At 27.6% G+C, this 19,412-nt stretch overlaps 1 protein-coding gene across 1 annotated transcript; it reads left to right on the top strand.

Annotated features, from left to right (window-relative positions):
* Positions 1-8,765: 8,765 nt before the first annotated feature.
* LOC105850921 (bcl-2-related ovarian killer protein) lies at positions 8,766-19,055 on the top strand. The gene is made up of 3 exons (XM_065790933.1): positions 8,766-8,942; positions 9,070-9,667; positions 18,177-19,055. The coding sequence occupies exons 2-3, from the start codon at positions 9,083-9,085 to the stop codon at positions 18,381-18,383; spliced, it is 792 nt and encodes a 263-aa protein (XP_065647005.1). The 5' UTR covers positions 8,766-8,942; positions 9,070-9,082; the 3' UTR covers positions 18,384-19,055.
* Positions 19,056-19,412: the final 357 nt, after the last annotated feature.

Below are 19,412 nucleotides of genomic sequence, written 5' to 3'. Positions count from 1 at the left end.
ATCATAATGATTTTTATGATGTGTAAAAGAGCTCTATAAAGATAACGTTTTTAATGTGAATATTAATAATACTGGGGAACCAGAACAGTGGCTGAAAATAAAGTTTCAAAAATCAAATCCCAATTTCATTTTTTATAAAATTGACCTTTGGGATGAAGATTTCAAAATAATTAATGTGTTATTAAATCGGAGGAGTGGAAGAAGTTGTTCCTGGAATAATCCAGTACTCAGAAAATACGACTCGAGGATACCGCTTAGTGCAGCGAAAAAGAAAGATTTGTTAGACTTGCTGGCGCAAGAGGTTATTCCTACTGATTACAGCGATTATATTAAAAATTTACCTTATAATTAATGATTATTTTTTGTATTAAATAAAAATTGATTGAAAAATTAAAAATGCATTTTCCTTTATTAATAATTTACTTGTTACCTTGTGCTATATTTCAATACTCTGACTGAAAGAATCAACATAGGTGATTATATTTTAATATGAATTGTCCTCATCCACTAAAATTAGAAGGTGCCAGAATGTGGAACAAGTAGAAAAATTTACTACATACCATCCACTAAAATTAGAAGTTGCCAGAATGTGTAACACCGATGTAACCGTGGTGCCCATTGTTATAGCTGCAATACATACTATAAGTATTGTTGGGAAGGTAATTGGGGGTAACTTTTAGATAGGATTGTAGAATACGCTGAATGTTCCTTTTCTCGAATGTATCGAGACGGAACATTTAGCTTAAAATTTAACCGATTAAATTCGAGAAGTGGTTGACACGCAAAATAATTATTTGTGATCACACTTGCTAAATTAGTGTTTATGCCTACATATGTGCCAATCTAATAAGTTGTGAGACATGTCATTGAGTAGATATTATTTAAATAATTAAACCAAACTATAGAAAGTAACTCATTCTATTATCTCCTAATGAGGTTACAGCTATAAAGCTCAGTTCTATGGTTCTGAGGCCGGCTTGTAGTCAGGTTTCCTGAACTCTGAGGTAGCACTCAGAGAGGCTGATTCCATCAACAGTTGAAAAATATCAAAGTATTGACAGTGCCATGTTGCGCATGGACGGTGTTCCTGTTTAACCTTCTCTACTCAACTTATGTCTTGTTTCTGATCCTAGTCAGTGCTCAGTTTCTCCACATTCATCCTTAGGTGCTTCTGATCACAGTTTGATCGCTCTAAAACTAATATCTCATTCTTCTTCATTACCTGAATCCCCCTATTATCGTTCTCTTACAACTACCTTAACGCTGACTGGGATTCTTCCTGTGATTTTCTTCATGATGACTCTTGGGAAGAAATCTTTCGTCTTCCTGTCGACAAATTTGCTTCTTACATAACTTCGTAGATTCAGACTGACATGGAATCTTTTGTTCCCATTCTCCTCCATGGTTTTCCTCACACTGGACTGCTGTGATTGCCAATCGAAACCATTACTTCCATATCTATCAGCAAAACAATTCTCCAGAAAACAGACATCTGTTTATTACTGCTAGACACCATTGTAAAAAAGTTTTGTCTAACGCCAAAGCCCGCTATTCTCAGGTCATGAAATCTCAAATCTCATCTCAGAAATTAGGCTCTTGTGACTTCTGGAGAATCTTTAATAGTATTAACAATAAGGACAAATCTGTAATTCCACCTCTCTTGTATGGTTCAGACTTTGTCACTCACCTAAAGACAAAGCTGAATTTTTTGCTAAAAACTTTTCATCAATATCATCTCTGGATTCCACTAGTTGTGTTCTACCTGATATTGCCAACAAACAGCCATTGCTTGACATTCGCATCACTCCAGCTTCTGTACCTAAAGTGATTTCCTGCCTAGACTCTTCTACAGTTTGTGGCCCGGACAACATACCTGTTATTGTCTTGCAGAAGTGTTCTCCGGAGCTGTCATCTATACTCTCAAAACTATTCATCAAGTGCTTATCAGAGTCTTGTTTTCCAGCCTGCTGAACAGCGGATCTGTTATCCCTATCTTCAAAAATTCTGAAAAGCGAGCTGATTCGTCTAACTACCGTCCCATTAGTCTTCTTCCTATCATAAGTAAGATTTTTGAATCTTTAATTAACAAACACCTAATTTCTCATCTTGAATCTAATAACTTACTTTCTGACCATCAATATGGATTTCGATCTTCTCATTCTACAGCTGATTTGCTAACAGTAACTACCGATAGGTTTTATCGTGCATTAGATAAAGATGGAGAGGTTAAGGCCGTTATTCTTGACATTTTAAAAGTTTTTGATAGTTTAGCATGCTGGTCTTCTCAATAAGCTTTCTTTTTATGGTGTATCTAACCGCATCTTTAAGATTATTGAATTCTTCCTTTCCAACCGTAGTATAAAAGTTGTCCTCGATGGACAGCACTCTTTTTCTTATTCTGTAACTTCAGGGGTTCCTCAAGGTTCTACCCTTAGCCCTATACTCTTTTTAATTTACATTAATGATCTTCCAGATATTCTCACATCTAAGGTGGCATTGTTTCCTGATGATACTACCATTTATTCTTGTCTTGATAAGAAGCCAACACTCTCTGATTGCTTGGAGGGGACATTTGAGCTTGAAAAAGATCTCACTTCTGCTACAGCGTAGGGTTCACAATGGCTGGTGAACTTCAATACAGATAAAACTTAACTTTTTTTAGTCAATCGTTATCGCAATAATTTAGATCTTCTTATATTAATGAACGGTTATGTACTCGAAGAGTCATCCAATCTTCATCTTCGAGGATTAACTCTTATTCCGATCTTTCTTGGAAACCATATATCAAATCTGTTTCAAAATTAGCATTTTCTAAGGTTGCATCTTTTTATCGAGCTTGGCACTTTCTTACTTCGGATTCTATTCTCTATCTTTACAAATCTCAAATCCGATCTTGTATGGAATACTGTAGCCATATCTGGGTCGGATCTTCTAATGATGTCCTTTCTCTTTTAGACAAGTTGCAAAAACGCATTGTAAACATAGTTGGACCTGCTTTTGCAGCCAACCTCCAACCATTATCACATCGTCATAATGTTTCTTCTCTTTCTCTTTTCTACAAATACTATAATAGGCACTTCTCTAAAGAGAAGTGTCTATTATAGTATTTGTTCATTCTCGTGTTACTCGTCATTCAATTTAGTCTTATCCTTTTTCTGTGACTGTTCCTAAGTGCTCCAAAAACTCTTATTCGTCTAGTTTTTTTCCTTGAACATCAGTACTTTGGAATTCGCTTCCTTCATCTTGCTTTCCTGATTCATATAATTTGTAATCTTTCAAGTTGTCTGTCAATCGCTATTTTGCTCTACAATCTTCGTCTTTTCTCTCCCAGTAACTTCCAACTTTAATTAGTGGTTGCTTACAGCCTTGTTGAAAGCGAAGATGTTAAAATATATATATATATATATATATATATATATATATATATATATATATAAATATATATATATATATATATATATATATATATATATATATATATATATATATATATATATATATATATATACATATATATTTCTTCTAATCTTCTTCTGCTGAGGGGCCACTTTATTAGAGGAGGCTGCTCTTTTTTTTTTCTTTTTTTTTTTATTACCATTTCTCTCAATCCTCTCTCAAATCCAAAATATGAACTTTGACAAACAAGGCTGCTGAGCGGTATCTTCAGGGATGTGATGGGAGTCAAACTCCCACTTACAAGGCAAGCGCTCTACCACTACACCACTACCTAGTAAATTATATGTAAATATTATATATAATATACATATATATATATATATATATATGTATATATATATATATATATATATATATATATATATATATATATATATATATATATATAAACTTGTTATGAAACATTGTGTTACAAACTCTACATATATGTTAACTTATATTATAAATCATATATATATATATATATATATATATATATATATATATATATATATGTATATATATATATATATAAATACATATATATATACATGTATATATATATACATATTTATACACAATATATATATATATATATAAATATATATATATATTTATATATATATATGATTTATAATATATGTTAACTTATATGTATAGTTTGTAACACAGTGTTTCATAACAAGTTTATATATATATATATATATATATATATATATATATATATATATATATATATATAAATATACAATATGATACTGTATATTATTTATACGCACATTTATATACACTGCAGTGCTTATAATTAGATACATGCAAAATTAGATGCATGCATAAATTTTAATAATATTTTCATATATCCAGTATATATAATTAAATTTAAATGTATGTAATACATCTGAATATTAAAACATTGACGTTAAAATAAAATTAATTTACATGAAATATAAAATACATTAAAACCCACTCGTACCTTTGTTTTTTCTTATCGATAGAAACAGCTTTTCTTTTTGTTGATCTAAACTTTGAATCCATTATATTATATAAATGCAAAATTTAATAATACCACTTGGAGAAGATGATTTCAGTTTCGATAAGAAACACTTATCATAAGTTGAAAAACACGTGGGCAGATATAAAATAGTTCGTTCGGCCGGACCATAATCGACCTGTTTTGGACGTCTAATTTTTTAGACTTGGACGAACGGACGAACTTTGACGTCTTATGGACGTCTGAATAGGTCCGTTCAGACGAATGGACGAACCTAGTAAGTCCTTTGACGTCATGTGCCCGCTGGGATCCAGGCAATTGAAATTTTTAAAAATTGTGATATCTTTCGCATAATAAATTTGATTACGTTAACGTCTTTTTATTTATTTTTAAAGATAAGCTGTCAAATGTATTCCGCAAAATATTTATTTTTCATGCAAAAGTATTACCTTGATATATATATATATATATATATATATATATATATATATATATATATATATATATATATATATATATATATATATATATATATATATATATATATATATATATATATATATATATATGTTTACATATATATTTGTTATTACCTTGATATATATATATATATATATATATATATATATATATATATATATATATATATATATATATATATATATATATATATATATATATATATATATATATATATATATATATGTTTACATATATATTTGTTATTATTGTAAAATGTTGTAACTTTAGTTGAGTCCTAGCTATTCCGCTGATTCAAGTTAATTACAAGTGCATGACAGTGTGTTTGGTGTTTGCAATCGTCTAAATGTTGAACCATTTAGTGCATAAGGTTAACTATTTTATATTGCTAAGAATAGGAGTATTATTTGTCTTAAGTACACATTAGTATCAGGTCATTTTCTTTCATAAGAGGCACTTTTTTTCATAACAGGTCACTTTCTTAGGAATGCGTACATTCTTTATGAACTAAATTCTATTCAATCTAAGTTGAACAAGAACAAGGAAGGTTGGAAGCACACTTTTGTAATGATCCTGTAGTCAGAATATCAGCCAAATCCAGTTCCCAATTTTTAATTTTGTACTGCAATATTCTTAAGTTGAAAAACTCCCAAAGAATATGGTATGTTTTTATTAGTTTCTGAATATGCAAATAGCCATGAACTTTTGATTTTGTAAATGTAAATAATTGGATAAAACATTTTCTAATCATATTTAGCTATCATGGATGATGCTTGAAAGAGGTTTAACTGCCCGTGAACGCAAAAAAAGATCAAAAGGCCCGGAACACTTGGCAAACTTAAGTTTTTTGACACCTGGAAAACCTGCTTAATAGCTGTCTTGTGAGTAACCCATTTGATTTATAATCATTGTTTGAAACAATAAAATGAAGTAACGAAAGTTGTTATTTTTATTTAACAATTTATACGCATATTTATATTTTTTATGTGATTATATGTAACAGTCTCTTAAATAGTAATTATTAAGTGATTATTTTAATATGATGTATTTATAGCTTCAACTGTTCACTTTTTCCCCGGCGTCACGAAAAAAGAAATTGAGTTGAAAATTGCACAATTTTTTAATTACACCAGAGATCGCTCTGGTGGTCGGTTGCGACGATGTAAGAAAACAGCAGTTTCGATTGACGCGAAAGATACAGACAGTACTAGGGAAGATGATAACAATCCTCAAAAAAAAAAGCGAAAGGTATCTTTAAATAAATATAGTAATGATATTCAAAATATCTTGTATTTTGAATAGCATTACTATGTAAATAATATATAATATATAACAGTTTATGTAATATGAATCGTAATAATAAATAAGTTTTAAAAATACATTTTAATATTTTAATTAAAAAAAGAGAACTTAAAAAAGCAACCACCCTTAACCACTCCTCTTTCGAGTGGTAACGCATGGTTGTTTTTTTTCGGTCGTTTAAGGGCTAGCCCTTAAGGGACCCTGAAACTCCACGCGGACATTTTTGTCAGGGTCCCTTAAGGGCATGCCCATAATGTTATTTTAAGGCGGGTATATTATTAATATTTACTAATTTTAAACTACATATTAGGGGTCACCCATAAAGTACGTACGCTTTTTTTTCGTCGACACCCCGCCCGCCCCCCCCCCCCCCCCACACACACACACACACAGACACACGCACAAATTTTGCAATACACTTTTTTGAGTACCCTCCAACTCCCTAAAAGTACCTACGCTTTTAACCTATTTACCTAACATTTTATGATAATTTTTACCCTCCGAGCGTACGTACTTATGGACAATCCCTTATCTTATTCACATACTATACTCGTAGACGGCTCCGTAAACCAACTTGCTTACACGTGCTTTTATATTAAAACACTATTTTACGAGGTTAGAATTATATTTTTCTATCTCCAGATTTTTAGGATTTAAGATAAAACAATTTAAAAAACAAAAACTTTAGGAGATGAATATAAAAATTTTTATTACGTTTTCTCCGCAACCTTTTCGATTATAATTTCTGTTTTAATATATTAAAAAAACATTATTTTGAGGTACATAACCGCAATCAATAATTTAGATTTTTAGTATTTATTTTAATATATTATTTTAATATATTAGATCCTATACTAAAAATCGAATTTTAACGTAAAAGACGAGATAAAGTAATAATATGAGAAAAAAAAGTTCGTTTGAAAATCGCTATAAAATTTGCTAGTCGCTAGCTCATTTCCCACAGGGTAGTTGATACTATAAGTTGGCAAGAGATAGCTGATATGACGCACAATAATATATAGTTTTAACTATAAAGAACTTTTCCTCGCGTCTTTACATTGGAAAAGTTGTAAGCAAGGAGATTATTTAATTTCAATCGACTCACGTACATTTAATATTTGATACGTTTAATAGAATTATGCTGAATTTTGGATTCGCGACTTCATGCGTTTTAAAATTTATCAACGGATTTCATCCACTTATTTGTACTTAAAAACAATAGTGTAAGCCGTATAAAAATGGATAACAATTGAACAATTCCCTTTTTTTATGCCAATCAAAATCAAAAATTAAAAAAAAAAAAAATCATAAAGAATAATGAATAATTTAAGTAAATGTGGTTAAACCTTTTTTACATCATTTATAAACGATGATTGCATTATTTATAAACGATGATATACATTTATAAATGATTGCACCGTTTAGAAATTAAATTTTTTTGAAGAGTATTTATGTATCAAAATTTGATGTAATTGCTTTTTTGTAAATTATCTTTTTTAGCCTGTATACACTACTTTTTAAAATAAAAGTTTTTTTTAAGTTAAAAATTAAAAACTTTTACTTGTAACTTCTTTACTAAAAGTAAAAGTTATTTCTTCTTTTCCTATAAAAGTAATTATCAGCAAATAATCATGATAAACAAAAACCTTCTGTTACGCTTTTAGATCACAATTTAACGGAAGACGACTTTAAAAGATAGTGCAATTATTAGCATTATTGCTGTTTACAAATCAAATATATTTGCTGCATACCAAACTGTCAAATAGTATGCTTAAATATCAAACAATTATTTAGAATCGTAAAAAATGTTTTGGAACAGAGGTAAATAAAACTTGAAGCAAAATAGCTTAGTAAAATATATATATATATATATATATATATATATATATATATATATATATATATATATATATATATATATATATATATTATATATATATATATATATATATATACATATATATATATATATATTTATATATATATATATATATTTATATATATATATATATATATATATATATTTATATATATATATATATATATATATATATATATATATATATATAATATATATATATATTTATATATATATATATATTATATCCCGGTAACTTGAACCTCCAAGAAACCAAGGAAAACGGTTTGACTAAACAAATATTTGATCTCAGTGAAGTAAAACAATCGTTCCATCTTTCAAAAGACCTTCGAAAATAGTTTGAAATAAGAAATTTTTCGAGTTAACCGGTGCTTGAATTATTATGCAGTAACTGTGTATATATACATATATATATATATATATATATATATATATATATATATATATATATATATATATATATATATATACACACACACACACACACTCTTACACACAGAGAAACACATATGTTTACAAATTTAAAAACAGGTTTTTTGTTTCAAAAAGGAGGTTTTTAGTTTTGAAAAGGAGGTTTTCTACATTGAAAAGGAGGTCTTTTTTATGTCAAAAATTATAAAAGAATTAAACAAATTTATTAATTATTTGTTTTATTAATATATGTTTTGAATGTTTTAGAAGTCTATAGAAAATGTTGTTTATCTTGCCGTTATGATTTTGTGCTACATTGTGAACAAAAAAGATCTGTGCGCCATATTGTCAAATTTTATTGAGTTTTTCGTTAAAATAAAAAGGAATGCATTGTTGATACATAAATGTAAGAAGAATTCAAAAGAAGCTTAAACTATTTCGCAGGTAGGCGAGGAAATCTCAATAGTAAATCGCGATATGAAGTATTTTAATAAGATACAAACTGCAGTTTGTAATATATATATGTAAGTTGTTTTTAAATAAGATAACGCCTGAGAAAATATTTACACAGGTTTTTTTGTGTGATGATTTCCAATGGAGAAAACAATGAAAGTAAAACTTTAATAAAAGCGTTATCGCTATGGCAAACAAAAAGCTTAAAACCAACGAAGAAGTGCCCAAGGGAAGAATCAATAACGATGCTTTTTGGTAAACCTATATCTAAAGTAGTACCGAACTCTATAGAAGATATAACAATAACTTCCCAAAAACTTTGTGAAGATTATATCGAAGCAAGACTGGGGAGGTCGGGAATTAAAGAATACAATGACTCCTGTCAGAATGCAGAGGAACTATACGATGTTGTAAAAAATATGGGATTAATTCTTGAAATGAAATATCCAAAACTATTTAACAAAATATCTGTACATTTAAACTTAAATTATGAAAGTGAGATTGTTGTTTGGGATTCGTTTAATAAATTCGGAACACAACTATTTTCGGAAAGCATAACTTGGGCAAAAATAATCGCTTTTTTTGCATTTACTGGTGGACTAGCCTTAGATGTTATGCGCCATAGAAAAAATGATCTTATCGGGAGAATAATATATTGGTTTAGTGTTTTTGTTAATAAAAAACTTTCAATTTGGATTCAAACGCAAGGGGGTTGGGTAAGTTTTTTTTATATTTGATTTGAAAACTTACATGTTTTTCTAGACTTTTTATTATAGCGCTTTAAACTAAATATGTAAATAATCCATTATGACAATATTTCCTAAAAACGAAACAACAATACTTTTAATGCATTACTTATTAAATTCTCATGTTTGAAAAGTTGATATTTCGCTGTGATGTTTATAAAGCTTGAGCAATATTTATTTAAAAAAAAATGAAGCTCTGATTAAAATAATAAATAAAATATACGAACAACATTTTAAAATTGTTTTTTAATCAATGTCGCTATTTTTATTCTTTTTTATAACAATTATTTTTTAATTGAAAAAAAGTTCACAATACTGTCCGCTTTTAAAACTTTAATAAATACTTCATAAATATGTTTTTCAGTAAATTCTTACGCAAGTTTTAAGATTCATCTAGCCGAATACTCTCTTAACAATGTGACTGAAACCCAAGTGAAATAAGTACATCAAGGTTAAATATAATATAATAATAACAAAAAATCACATCAAATAAAAATTAAACTATAAGCAGATTTGTAACAAAAGAATATTTAAAACCTTCAGTTCAAACTAAAATGTGGATCTTGTTGAAATAAAACTACTAAATGAATTGATATTTAAAAAAAATTTAAACTAAAAGAAAAAGTTTTATTAAAATGATTTTTTAATAATAAGTGACCTATTGTTTTTCGATGATTGATGATAACGCCATTTTGTAAATCTCGTATATCTAAATGAATTGTTTGAATAAAAAAGTTAAAAACTGTTTATCATTCACAGGGTTTTTAGAGTTTATTATTTTTCTGTAAACATTATAATAATTATATTGTTTATACAAAATATTTTAATACTGTTAATAGATTCATAACAGTGGATTTAATAAGCAGATAAAACACAATGAATTTTTGTTTTTTAAGCGACACCAAAAACTCACACTAAATCAGAATTAATAAGGTTTACAAAATAGATCAACAATAACTGTCATCTATATAGTTTTTTTTTAAAATATGTGTTTTGGTTGTTACTCATCAATTTCACTTCTTTATTTGAAACAACAAATGTCTAGAGATGAGTACAAGCAATAATTTTTTTTTAAAATTTTGAAATTTTTAAATCAAAGAAATTGATATCAGATAAATAATTAGAGATTTTGACTTTCAAACCTGAAAATTTTTTTGCTGTTTAAACAACAGCATATGGACGCGGCTTCTATATTCATGGGGTGCTTGAAGCAGCTGGTTCTTTGTTTAAACAGTTGGGTGTCTACGTGTTTTTTTTATTCATTGGGAACGTGTAGCAGCTGCTAATTAGCTTAAACAATTTGGTATATGCATTGCTTTATTATTCATGGAGAGCCAGAAGCAGCTGCTCCTATGTTTATGCATATCAAATTTACTTTACAAATATCAAACAGACCTCAGAGTAATATTGCTGCCGCCTATTATTAATTAGTCAACACAGCAGACTTTTTTTTCACCCTCCCAAATATAGTCTTTACTCCAAATATCAGCCGGCTTGATATTTGTTTACAATACAACGGCACGTACCTTTTTTTTTCTTTTTTTTTTATACATGTTTATTTTACAACTACAAAATATTTACAAGTAACCAATTACAGATTGGCGGTAAAGATATACAAGTATAAATCATAAATATAAAGTTCTAAATATACGAAGTAAATAAAAATATAGTTGCATACAACTCCGAGACATGATTAAAGTAAATACCAATTACAACAATATAATAACGTGTACGTAAAAATAATCCGAGAAATATATCTCTATATTATTCCAACTAAAATTAAAAATATAATAAATAAAAATAAATCTGCTGATTTTTCGGAGGAGTGTTTAGATGTTTCACTATAAGTTTATTTACCACATTTCAAAATAATGTTAGTGTATAAATATGATAAAAACAAAATTTGTGTATGATTGGTAAAAAGAATTACTTATTTGTGGTCATAGGAAGCTCGCAGAAGACTTAAGTCAGTCTTGTCATCGAGTACCTTTTTCAGAGACGTGTAATACACATAAAAAATCAGTTGCATACGCGGTATATATGTATGTGTTACATATATACCTTATTATAATGTCATCATTATTATTTTTATCGATTTGTATTAAAAGTTAAATTACATTTGTTTATTTTTTTATTCAAATTTAAAAAAATTCCTTATAGTTGTTTAATTTGATTATTGTATTTTTCACAACATTGTGAAAATTATGGACCGTGTTGTGTTACTGTACCCTTATATATTGTTTTTCTTTAAAAACAAATTATATATATATATACATATATATATATATAAATAAATATATATATATATATATATATATATATATATATATATATATATATATATATATATATATATATATATATATATATATATATAATTTGTTTCAACGAAAAAAAAAAAAATTTTTATTACTTGAATTTTGAGTAAACAATCATATTATTTTTAAAATCAGCTAAAAGTTCTGATTCTTTTGAGTCCAAGTTTGAAATAGTTTTGAAAAAGAAGGAGCACTCATATTAGAACCCGTCAAAGTTGTTAGGTCCCAGATCTCAGAGAAATCGTAAAAACTCATCTTTATTCAAAAATATTGTAATCCTGTTATAACTAATAGAACACCAATATTCGTTTTCAAGCTTTAATAAAATTTATTCATATCATACAATAGACTCGCAATACAATAGACTGTCATAATAGACAATTGTTTTTTACTTATTTCAATATCTCTTTTCTTATCAATAAAATAGTTCTCGGATTAAACTGAAATCCTATTTTATTCACAGTTCTGTGAACAACTCCAATATTCTTCACACCAATTGACATCTTCTAATAGATATTTTCAGTTTGATGGTAGAAGATCTTTGTATAAAGAAGTTTAATGTTTTCATTTGTTTTTAACTCTTTAATTGAATCCATACTTGGATTTTAGCAGTATATTATCAAATGTGCATGAATAACTTTCGTTTAATGTTTCAGATAAAGTTTTAAATGCTTCTTACATTTAAAGTCTTTTTTTACTATATTTAATTTTTTTTAAACATACGCGTAGTAATTTAAAATGATTTTATTATATACTCAAAAAATGAAAGTAACTTTATAGATGTTTTTATCGATAGAATTAAGTGGAAACTAAATTTATTTTTTATTAAAAAAAAAATGTTTTTTTAAAAAAAATGTCTGAATATCTTTCTAAAAAAACTCTGCAAAGGGATAAAAAACGCAATTTTAGTGTTGTGACCAAAACTAAAATCGTAATTAACAAAACTAAAAAAACCGTAACTAAAACTGGCCAACTAACTTTTTAGCCTAACCAGGTCGGCGCCCCTATTTCTCAAAATTTCCCTATATTTTCACTAAAGGACCTTTTTTTTTGCCTTCTTTTTCCTTGGCTCCCCTTGGACATCTATCAGAATACTCGAAATAAGATTGTTAATACAAGATCATTGTACCGCAAAATACCGCAAAAATAAAAAAAAAATCAATAAATTTTTCTTTCGGTTCCAGGAATTTAACGAGGTGCCGGCGTGAAAAAGTGGGGTGGTTGGTTGTGAAGGTGTGTGACACCCTATTAATTAGCTTTTAGTTCATTTAGTTGGCATATTTGACTTCTTTAGATAAGTTAGTCAGTAAATGTAGACCTTTCAGACCGTCGGTCAGCAAATTTTAAAAAGCGAGAACTTTCATTTTCTTTTCCAGTCAGCAACAATTTTAATAACGCTCTTGACGTGATACCAACTTGCGCCGATCGTGTAAGCTTCAGGTGGTTACAACAATTTTAAAATTGAAATATCTTAAAAAATGCAATTTATTAAAAAATAAATTATTTAAGTTGGCTTAAAAATTATATAAACTCCCTAATTATGACTATTACACAAAAGCAATTTTTATAAATCTTGTTATGTGTTAGCTGCGAAGAGGTTAGATCTCCAAGTGTTCATTTGCCTTTACGAATTGCTGTAAGTTACAATTTGCAGTTGTAATTTACTAATACGTATGAATTTAAAGGTTTGCTTTTCAGAGTTTTTTAGGTTTTTTAAGAGAAATAGTTTTCAATCTATAATTAAACTATATTTAATAATAAAAGTAACTATGTAAAACAAATATAAAAAACAGATGGTGCAATATTTTTAAAAGTTGTGTTTTGTGCCGGAACTATATTCGGATTTATATAACACCTTTAATCATTTTTTGATGTAAGAACTCGTAAATTAGTTAGATTTACATTCTTAAAACGCTTATATATTCATTTACGACAATTAAAGTTTCTTTTTAAATTTATATTGTTTAATTAAATGTTAAACTATTTAGTCTTATTTTTATTTTAAAAATTGTAAAAAAAATTAACTAATTATGTATTCGGTATAATGGCGGATTACTTGTTAGGTAAACTAAGCAGTTGCCTACGGCTTAAAAAAGAGGGTCGTCATTTTAATCATTTTTTTTACCTATTTTTCTCAAATTACGGTTTTTGGTATTTCTGAAATTTAAAGGAATTTTATTGAATGTCTTTAAATTGATTTGATTGTGATAACTTCATTAAATTTCTCAACGCAACAAATTTTATGGAATGTCATTATTAAAACCTCAAAGTAATGGTTTCCTACTTTATACTAGATAGAAAGTTCTTCTAAACAATATCTATAAATTTATTTTGAGAAATTAAATTATTAAATTATATCAAACAATAATACGTTTTCTCCCAATCATAACGGTGGCGAAACCGGTTTAAGTTATTCATCCAGTCAAAAAGAAATTGAAATTGATACACAGTCCATTGAGGAAACTACTTAAACGACATACGAATATTACTCAATTGAGGAGGAAACATCAAAATGGGTATGCAATGATAGATAGAAAATGATAGTTCATCTAAATTCTTTTTTATTGCAAAAACATTAACTATGTGCAGAAAAATTGTTACATCTTTCAATCATTCATCTCAACTTAATGATTTATTGGAAGAAAGTCAAATGCGACAAGTTGTTGGAAGAAATCACGCACTTCATTTGATTCAAGATGTGAAAACTCATTGGCACTCCACGTTTCTCATGGCAGAAAGAATGCTTAAACTTCACTCCTACATAAAAGATATTTTTAATTCTAAACAACAATACAAAGATACGAGAAAAAATTTGCTCGACGAAGATGAAATTTGCTCGACGAAGATGAAATAGTTAACTTAAAATAAATGGTAAAAGCATAAGCAAGCTTTAATCAAGTCTTTTGTGTTATAAATCTTTACAGTCGCGTTGCGAGGAGAGGTGGCAAAGGGGCAATTGTCTAGGGCGTGAAGGCTTAAATGGGCGTTAAAGAAACAAGAAAAGAAAAAAAAACAAAAACTATTTAACATAAAAATATTTTTTTTAATTTATTGTAAAAAATTTATTTATTTATATATTTTTACCTTGTGCGCAAAAACCCTCGCTACGCCACTGCATCTTTATTTTATATCCAACAAAGAATTGGGCGAGTTTAGTTGAGCTATTTATAGTAAATCTAAGACATCTCATAAATCTAAGACATCTCATAAGCGGTGCGTCAGGTTTAAAGAATTCTTTCACTATTAGAAGGAAAGTTTAACCTGAGACCGATGCTATAAACAATGAGAAAAAAAAATTTCTTAGTTTTTTTAGTTTATTCGTTTTAAATTTAATTACTCTAACGTAAAAAAATGCGTAAAGATGCAATTTTTTCGTTGTTTAAGTAATAATTTGGTCAATGCTACGTAATAAACTATGTACGTAAACGAAAGGAAAAAATACGTCGCTAAAATGACGAAATAATACGTCATTAAAAATCAACTCTAGACATAGTGCAAACTACAAATATTTATATGTTCATTTTGATGTCATAAAAAGGATGTTTTGCAAAAAAACAAGATGATCGGATCCTGGGAACAAAAAAACTTTTTTTTAATTGGCCCCCCTGCATGAAAAGTGTAAAAATCATTATTAACAGGCTGACATCCGCGGATTATAAAATCAAACTTATATTATTAATCTACCGTATTGAACAAAATATTTTAAGACTCAAATTATTAAACCACCATGGTCCACAAAAGTATTCAACTATTTAAGTGATAAATTTTAACTAAAAAAAGTACTTTAAATATATCATCATTTGAAATCAATTTATTTGACATCCAACGGATGAACTAGTGTTGCAATAACTCATTTGAAAGATAATGTATGAATTAATTTAACTATGCAATAAAAGGAGAGGTTTTAAAATCATTAATTATTTTATGCTTCTTCGTAACACAAAAAATAATCTTGAATTTTTTTGAAAAAAAAAGACTTGATTTAAATCAATAGCTTAAAATTAAAACCCTTATAATTATAAAAATATATATACATTTTATAAAAGGTACATCTTTAAGATACAAAATGGTCTGATTATGAATAAACGCATTAACTTAAGCATTCCAAAGAACTTAGTTCGTTGAAGAACTTTTGTTCGTAAAACGCATTCTTTGTTATTTATTTGTTTACTGGTTCTTAATACATTAAAAATGTTTGTGTAAAAAATGGCCGAAATAGTCCGAGTATTTAAAAGAAAAGTAAAATATACCGAAAACAGTTATTCTATTGGGGCTAAAAGTTGTGATCATTTAAGTGAAAACGACTTTGATAAAAACATTAACGCTATCTTTTAACGCTATATATAACGGAAACTAACGTGACATTGTTGTTAAACTTTCTCATAGAGGTGTGGTATTGAAAATAATAGTTTCAATTTTAAAAAAGAAATCTTTTTTATAGATATTTATTCCAAATAATAAATAGTAATTTATTGCCATTAATGAATTAATAAAACTTACGATTTTTTTTCTAACAAAAAACTAACAAGTACTTAAAAATGATAGATCACGCATTTAATTTTTCAAGTAATTAAAATGTAATAAACAATTTTCTGGTCTAAAAAGCGACCGCAGCTACTTAATAAAATATTTTCATTATTTAACAGGTATTATTCAATAGATTTTATCTTGTTAACACTATTCAACGATTTAAATTGTGGAAATTGCATTCTTAAATGCGAATACCAAACATTCCTTGTAAATTTTGCAAGTCTCGCCAACCGACAAACAACTCTACTCTGAGAGCAATAAAAATGTTCACATAATAACCTATAAACAATTACATTCTGGGTTTATGGTAATACTCTCGCCTGCCTACCGGGTTGTACCAACGAGGTGGTGGAAGTGGGTGCTGAAATTCAAAACTGAATTTTGGCATCTAAAAAAAAAACCCTTCATTGGTAAAACTAGCTTTTTTAGTAGCACGTATTCGTCGTTCGGTGCGGCCTTGCCTGCCTTACTGTAGTGTGTTGTGGTTACAATAGTCGGGGGAGAAGACATAAGAATAAATATTCATAGATTGTGTATTGTAATTGTTGTGGTGGTTACCTTAAGATTTCAATAGATTGAGGGAGAGTTAATAGAGGGATAGGATTTATTGATAACTCATTATTTTTAAGTGTACAGAAAAAGTAGTAAGTAAAAACTAGTAAAAAGTAGTAGAATGCCAAATGTTTCTACTGCATTGTTTTTGTATTTTATATTTTAGAGTTTTTTTACCATACTATATTTTGCTTTATTTTTTCGGTTATTATTTCTTTTTTTTTATGCGTGTGTTTTTGGATTTTGGGGTGGTATTAAATTGTTAGGTCGGTGTTTGGGGGGAAAAAGCGTAGATTGGATGGAAAGTAATTAATTGAAATCGAAGAGATTTTAGGTAAAAATTGGAGGTTTACTCCATCCTAGCAATAAGTCAGGGTAGAGTATTCATGATGTGCGATTATTATTGCACACTACCTATAGAACGCAGCACATAAAAAAAAAAAAAAAAAAATTAGACGGTAAATAAACGTACCAAATTTAATTTAATTGTCTAAATGACGTCTTTTTTACATTCCGCGCCGATTGGGTGTTTTAAACAGTTGCAACAACCTCATGGGCATTTATCTCCGAGCTGGGGAAAAATACAAATATTCAAATTTAGTTTAAAACAATTTATTTTAATATCAATTTTATTTGACTAGCGCTTTATTTGGTTGTGCATACGTTTTACTTTATTTGACTAGAGTTTTATTGTGGTTGGTGCATACGTTTAGTTTAAACACCAAGCTCAAAACCTTTAAAAGTAGTTTGAAATCTATATTCTCCATGTAGTTTTCAATTTAGTTTCCAGTCTTATTTTTCGCTTTCATCTAACTATTTTATTAAATTTAAAAAGGTTTTTAGTGCATTAATCCAAAATTTAATTTTCCAAACATTAAATTTGGTAAAATTTACCCTGTTGAAAAATCTCTCTACTCACGCATATCAGATGTGTTTATTAATACTAACAGCACATACCATGCATACCACATGTGTCTATTGATATTATCAGCACGTACCGTGCATACCACATGTGTTTATTATTACTAAAAGCAATTGTGAAAATCTTGTGAGTTTCATTTTTTTATTATCAATTATAGAAAAGTATTGTTGATCACTTTACTGCTGGAAATGAGAACAACTACCAGCAAGATGAAAGAGAAGCACGCTTTAAATGGTTACTTGAATATATAGAAGACCGTAGATGGTTTCAAGATCATAGATATTTAATTTTAGTTGTATTTTTATTTATATTTACAAACTTGTCAATTTTATTGTATTATAAAATGTGCCAGCATTTTTTTTAATGTTAATTTATCTGTATAATACACCTGTATATGAATATGTATATAAATATAATTTTTTTAAGAAATATTTAAAAATAAGAACTACTAAAAAACTTATAAAGATAACATGATAGAACCAAGCACTCGTTGTTTAACTTTAATTTATTTTAATTTTAAGTTACTTTAAGTTTGTTATGCTGTTATGTGTCAGTTTATATTAAGTAATGTGATTTATGTTGAAATAAGTTTAAAAATCTAAATACAAAACATAAATTCATGATAGTTATGGCAGCATTATTTTGATAGGTATTTTGTTTATTCTTAGGACCAAATTTCGAAAAGAAAATATTTAATTGTAGTAAATTTTTTTAATTAAAAAAAAAGATAAGGTTTTGATAAATAACAACTCAGTTTTGTTTTTTTGTTTTTTGTTTGTTTATTATTTTTGGTTCATTGTTACGAACTTTATTCTAATACAAATAAAAAAGAGAAAAATTACTAATAAAGATACCGTTAAAAAAAATTATAATAAACGTGAAAACTCACAGAAGACAATAAAGTCTCGTCACCGAGAAAACGGCAATAAAGTCTTGTGACAGCTATTTGGTTTAATACTGAAAACATTTCTTGAATTTGAACTATTTAAAAATGTATTTATTTTAAATTTTAAGTATTTTGTTTTTGGTTGGTTTATTTATAGTTTTGGAGCGCGTAGTAATCAACTTATTGGGTTTTTTGAAAGATTAGTTGCAGTAACTAATGATCGTAGTTTTCCGAATAATTAGTTCGTAGTTTTCCGAATAATTAATTCGTAGTTTTCCGAATAAATTTTCGTGTCGCTGTCATTTTAGCTATCATAATTCCTGAATCTTTTTTGTTAAAATCAAATTCGATGGTCTAGTAATTTAACGGGCTGTACTTTTTTTTTCAATATTCTACTATATCTAACTTCTTTTTTTCAATATTTTATTTTTATTTAATTTGTTGTTTTAATAATAGTTGTCATGTAATAAATAGAACTGATTTGACGTGTCATAAAAAGTTCAGGGT

The sequence above is a fragment of the Hydra vulgaris genome, chromosome 02, assembly GCF_038396675.1.
Source record: "Hydra vulgaris chromosome 02, alternate assembly HydraT2T_AEP".
Taxonomy (NCBI): Eukaryota; Metazoa; Cnidaria; class Hydrozoa; order Anthoathecata; family Hydridae; genus Hydra; species Hydra vulgaris.
The sequence above is the reverse complement of the archived record's forward strand: the minus strand, read 5'-3'. Positions and strand labels throughout refer to the sequence as shown.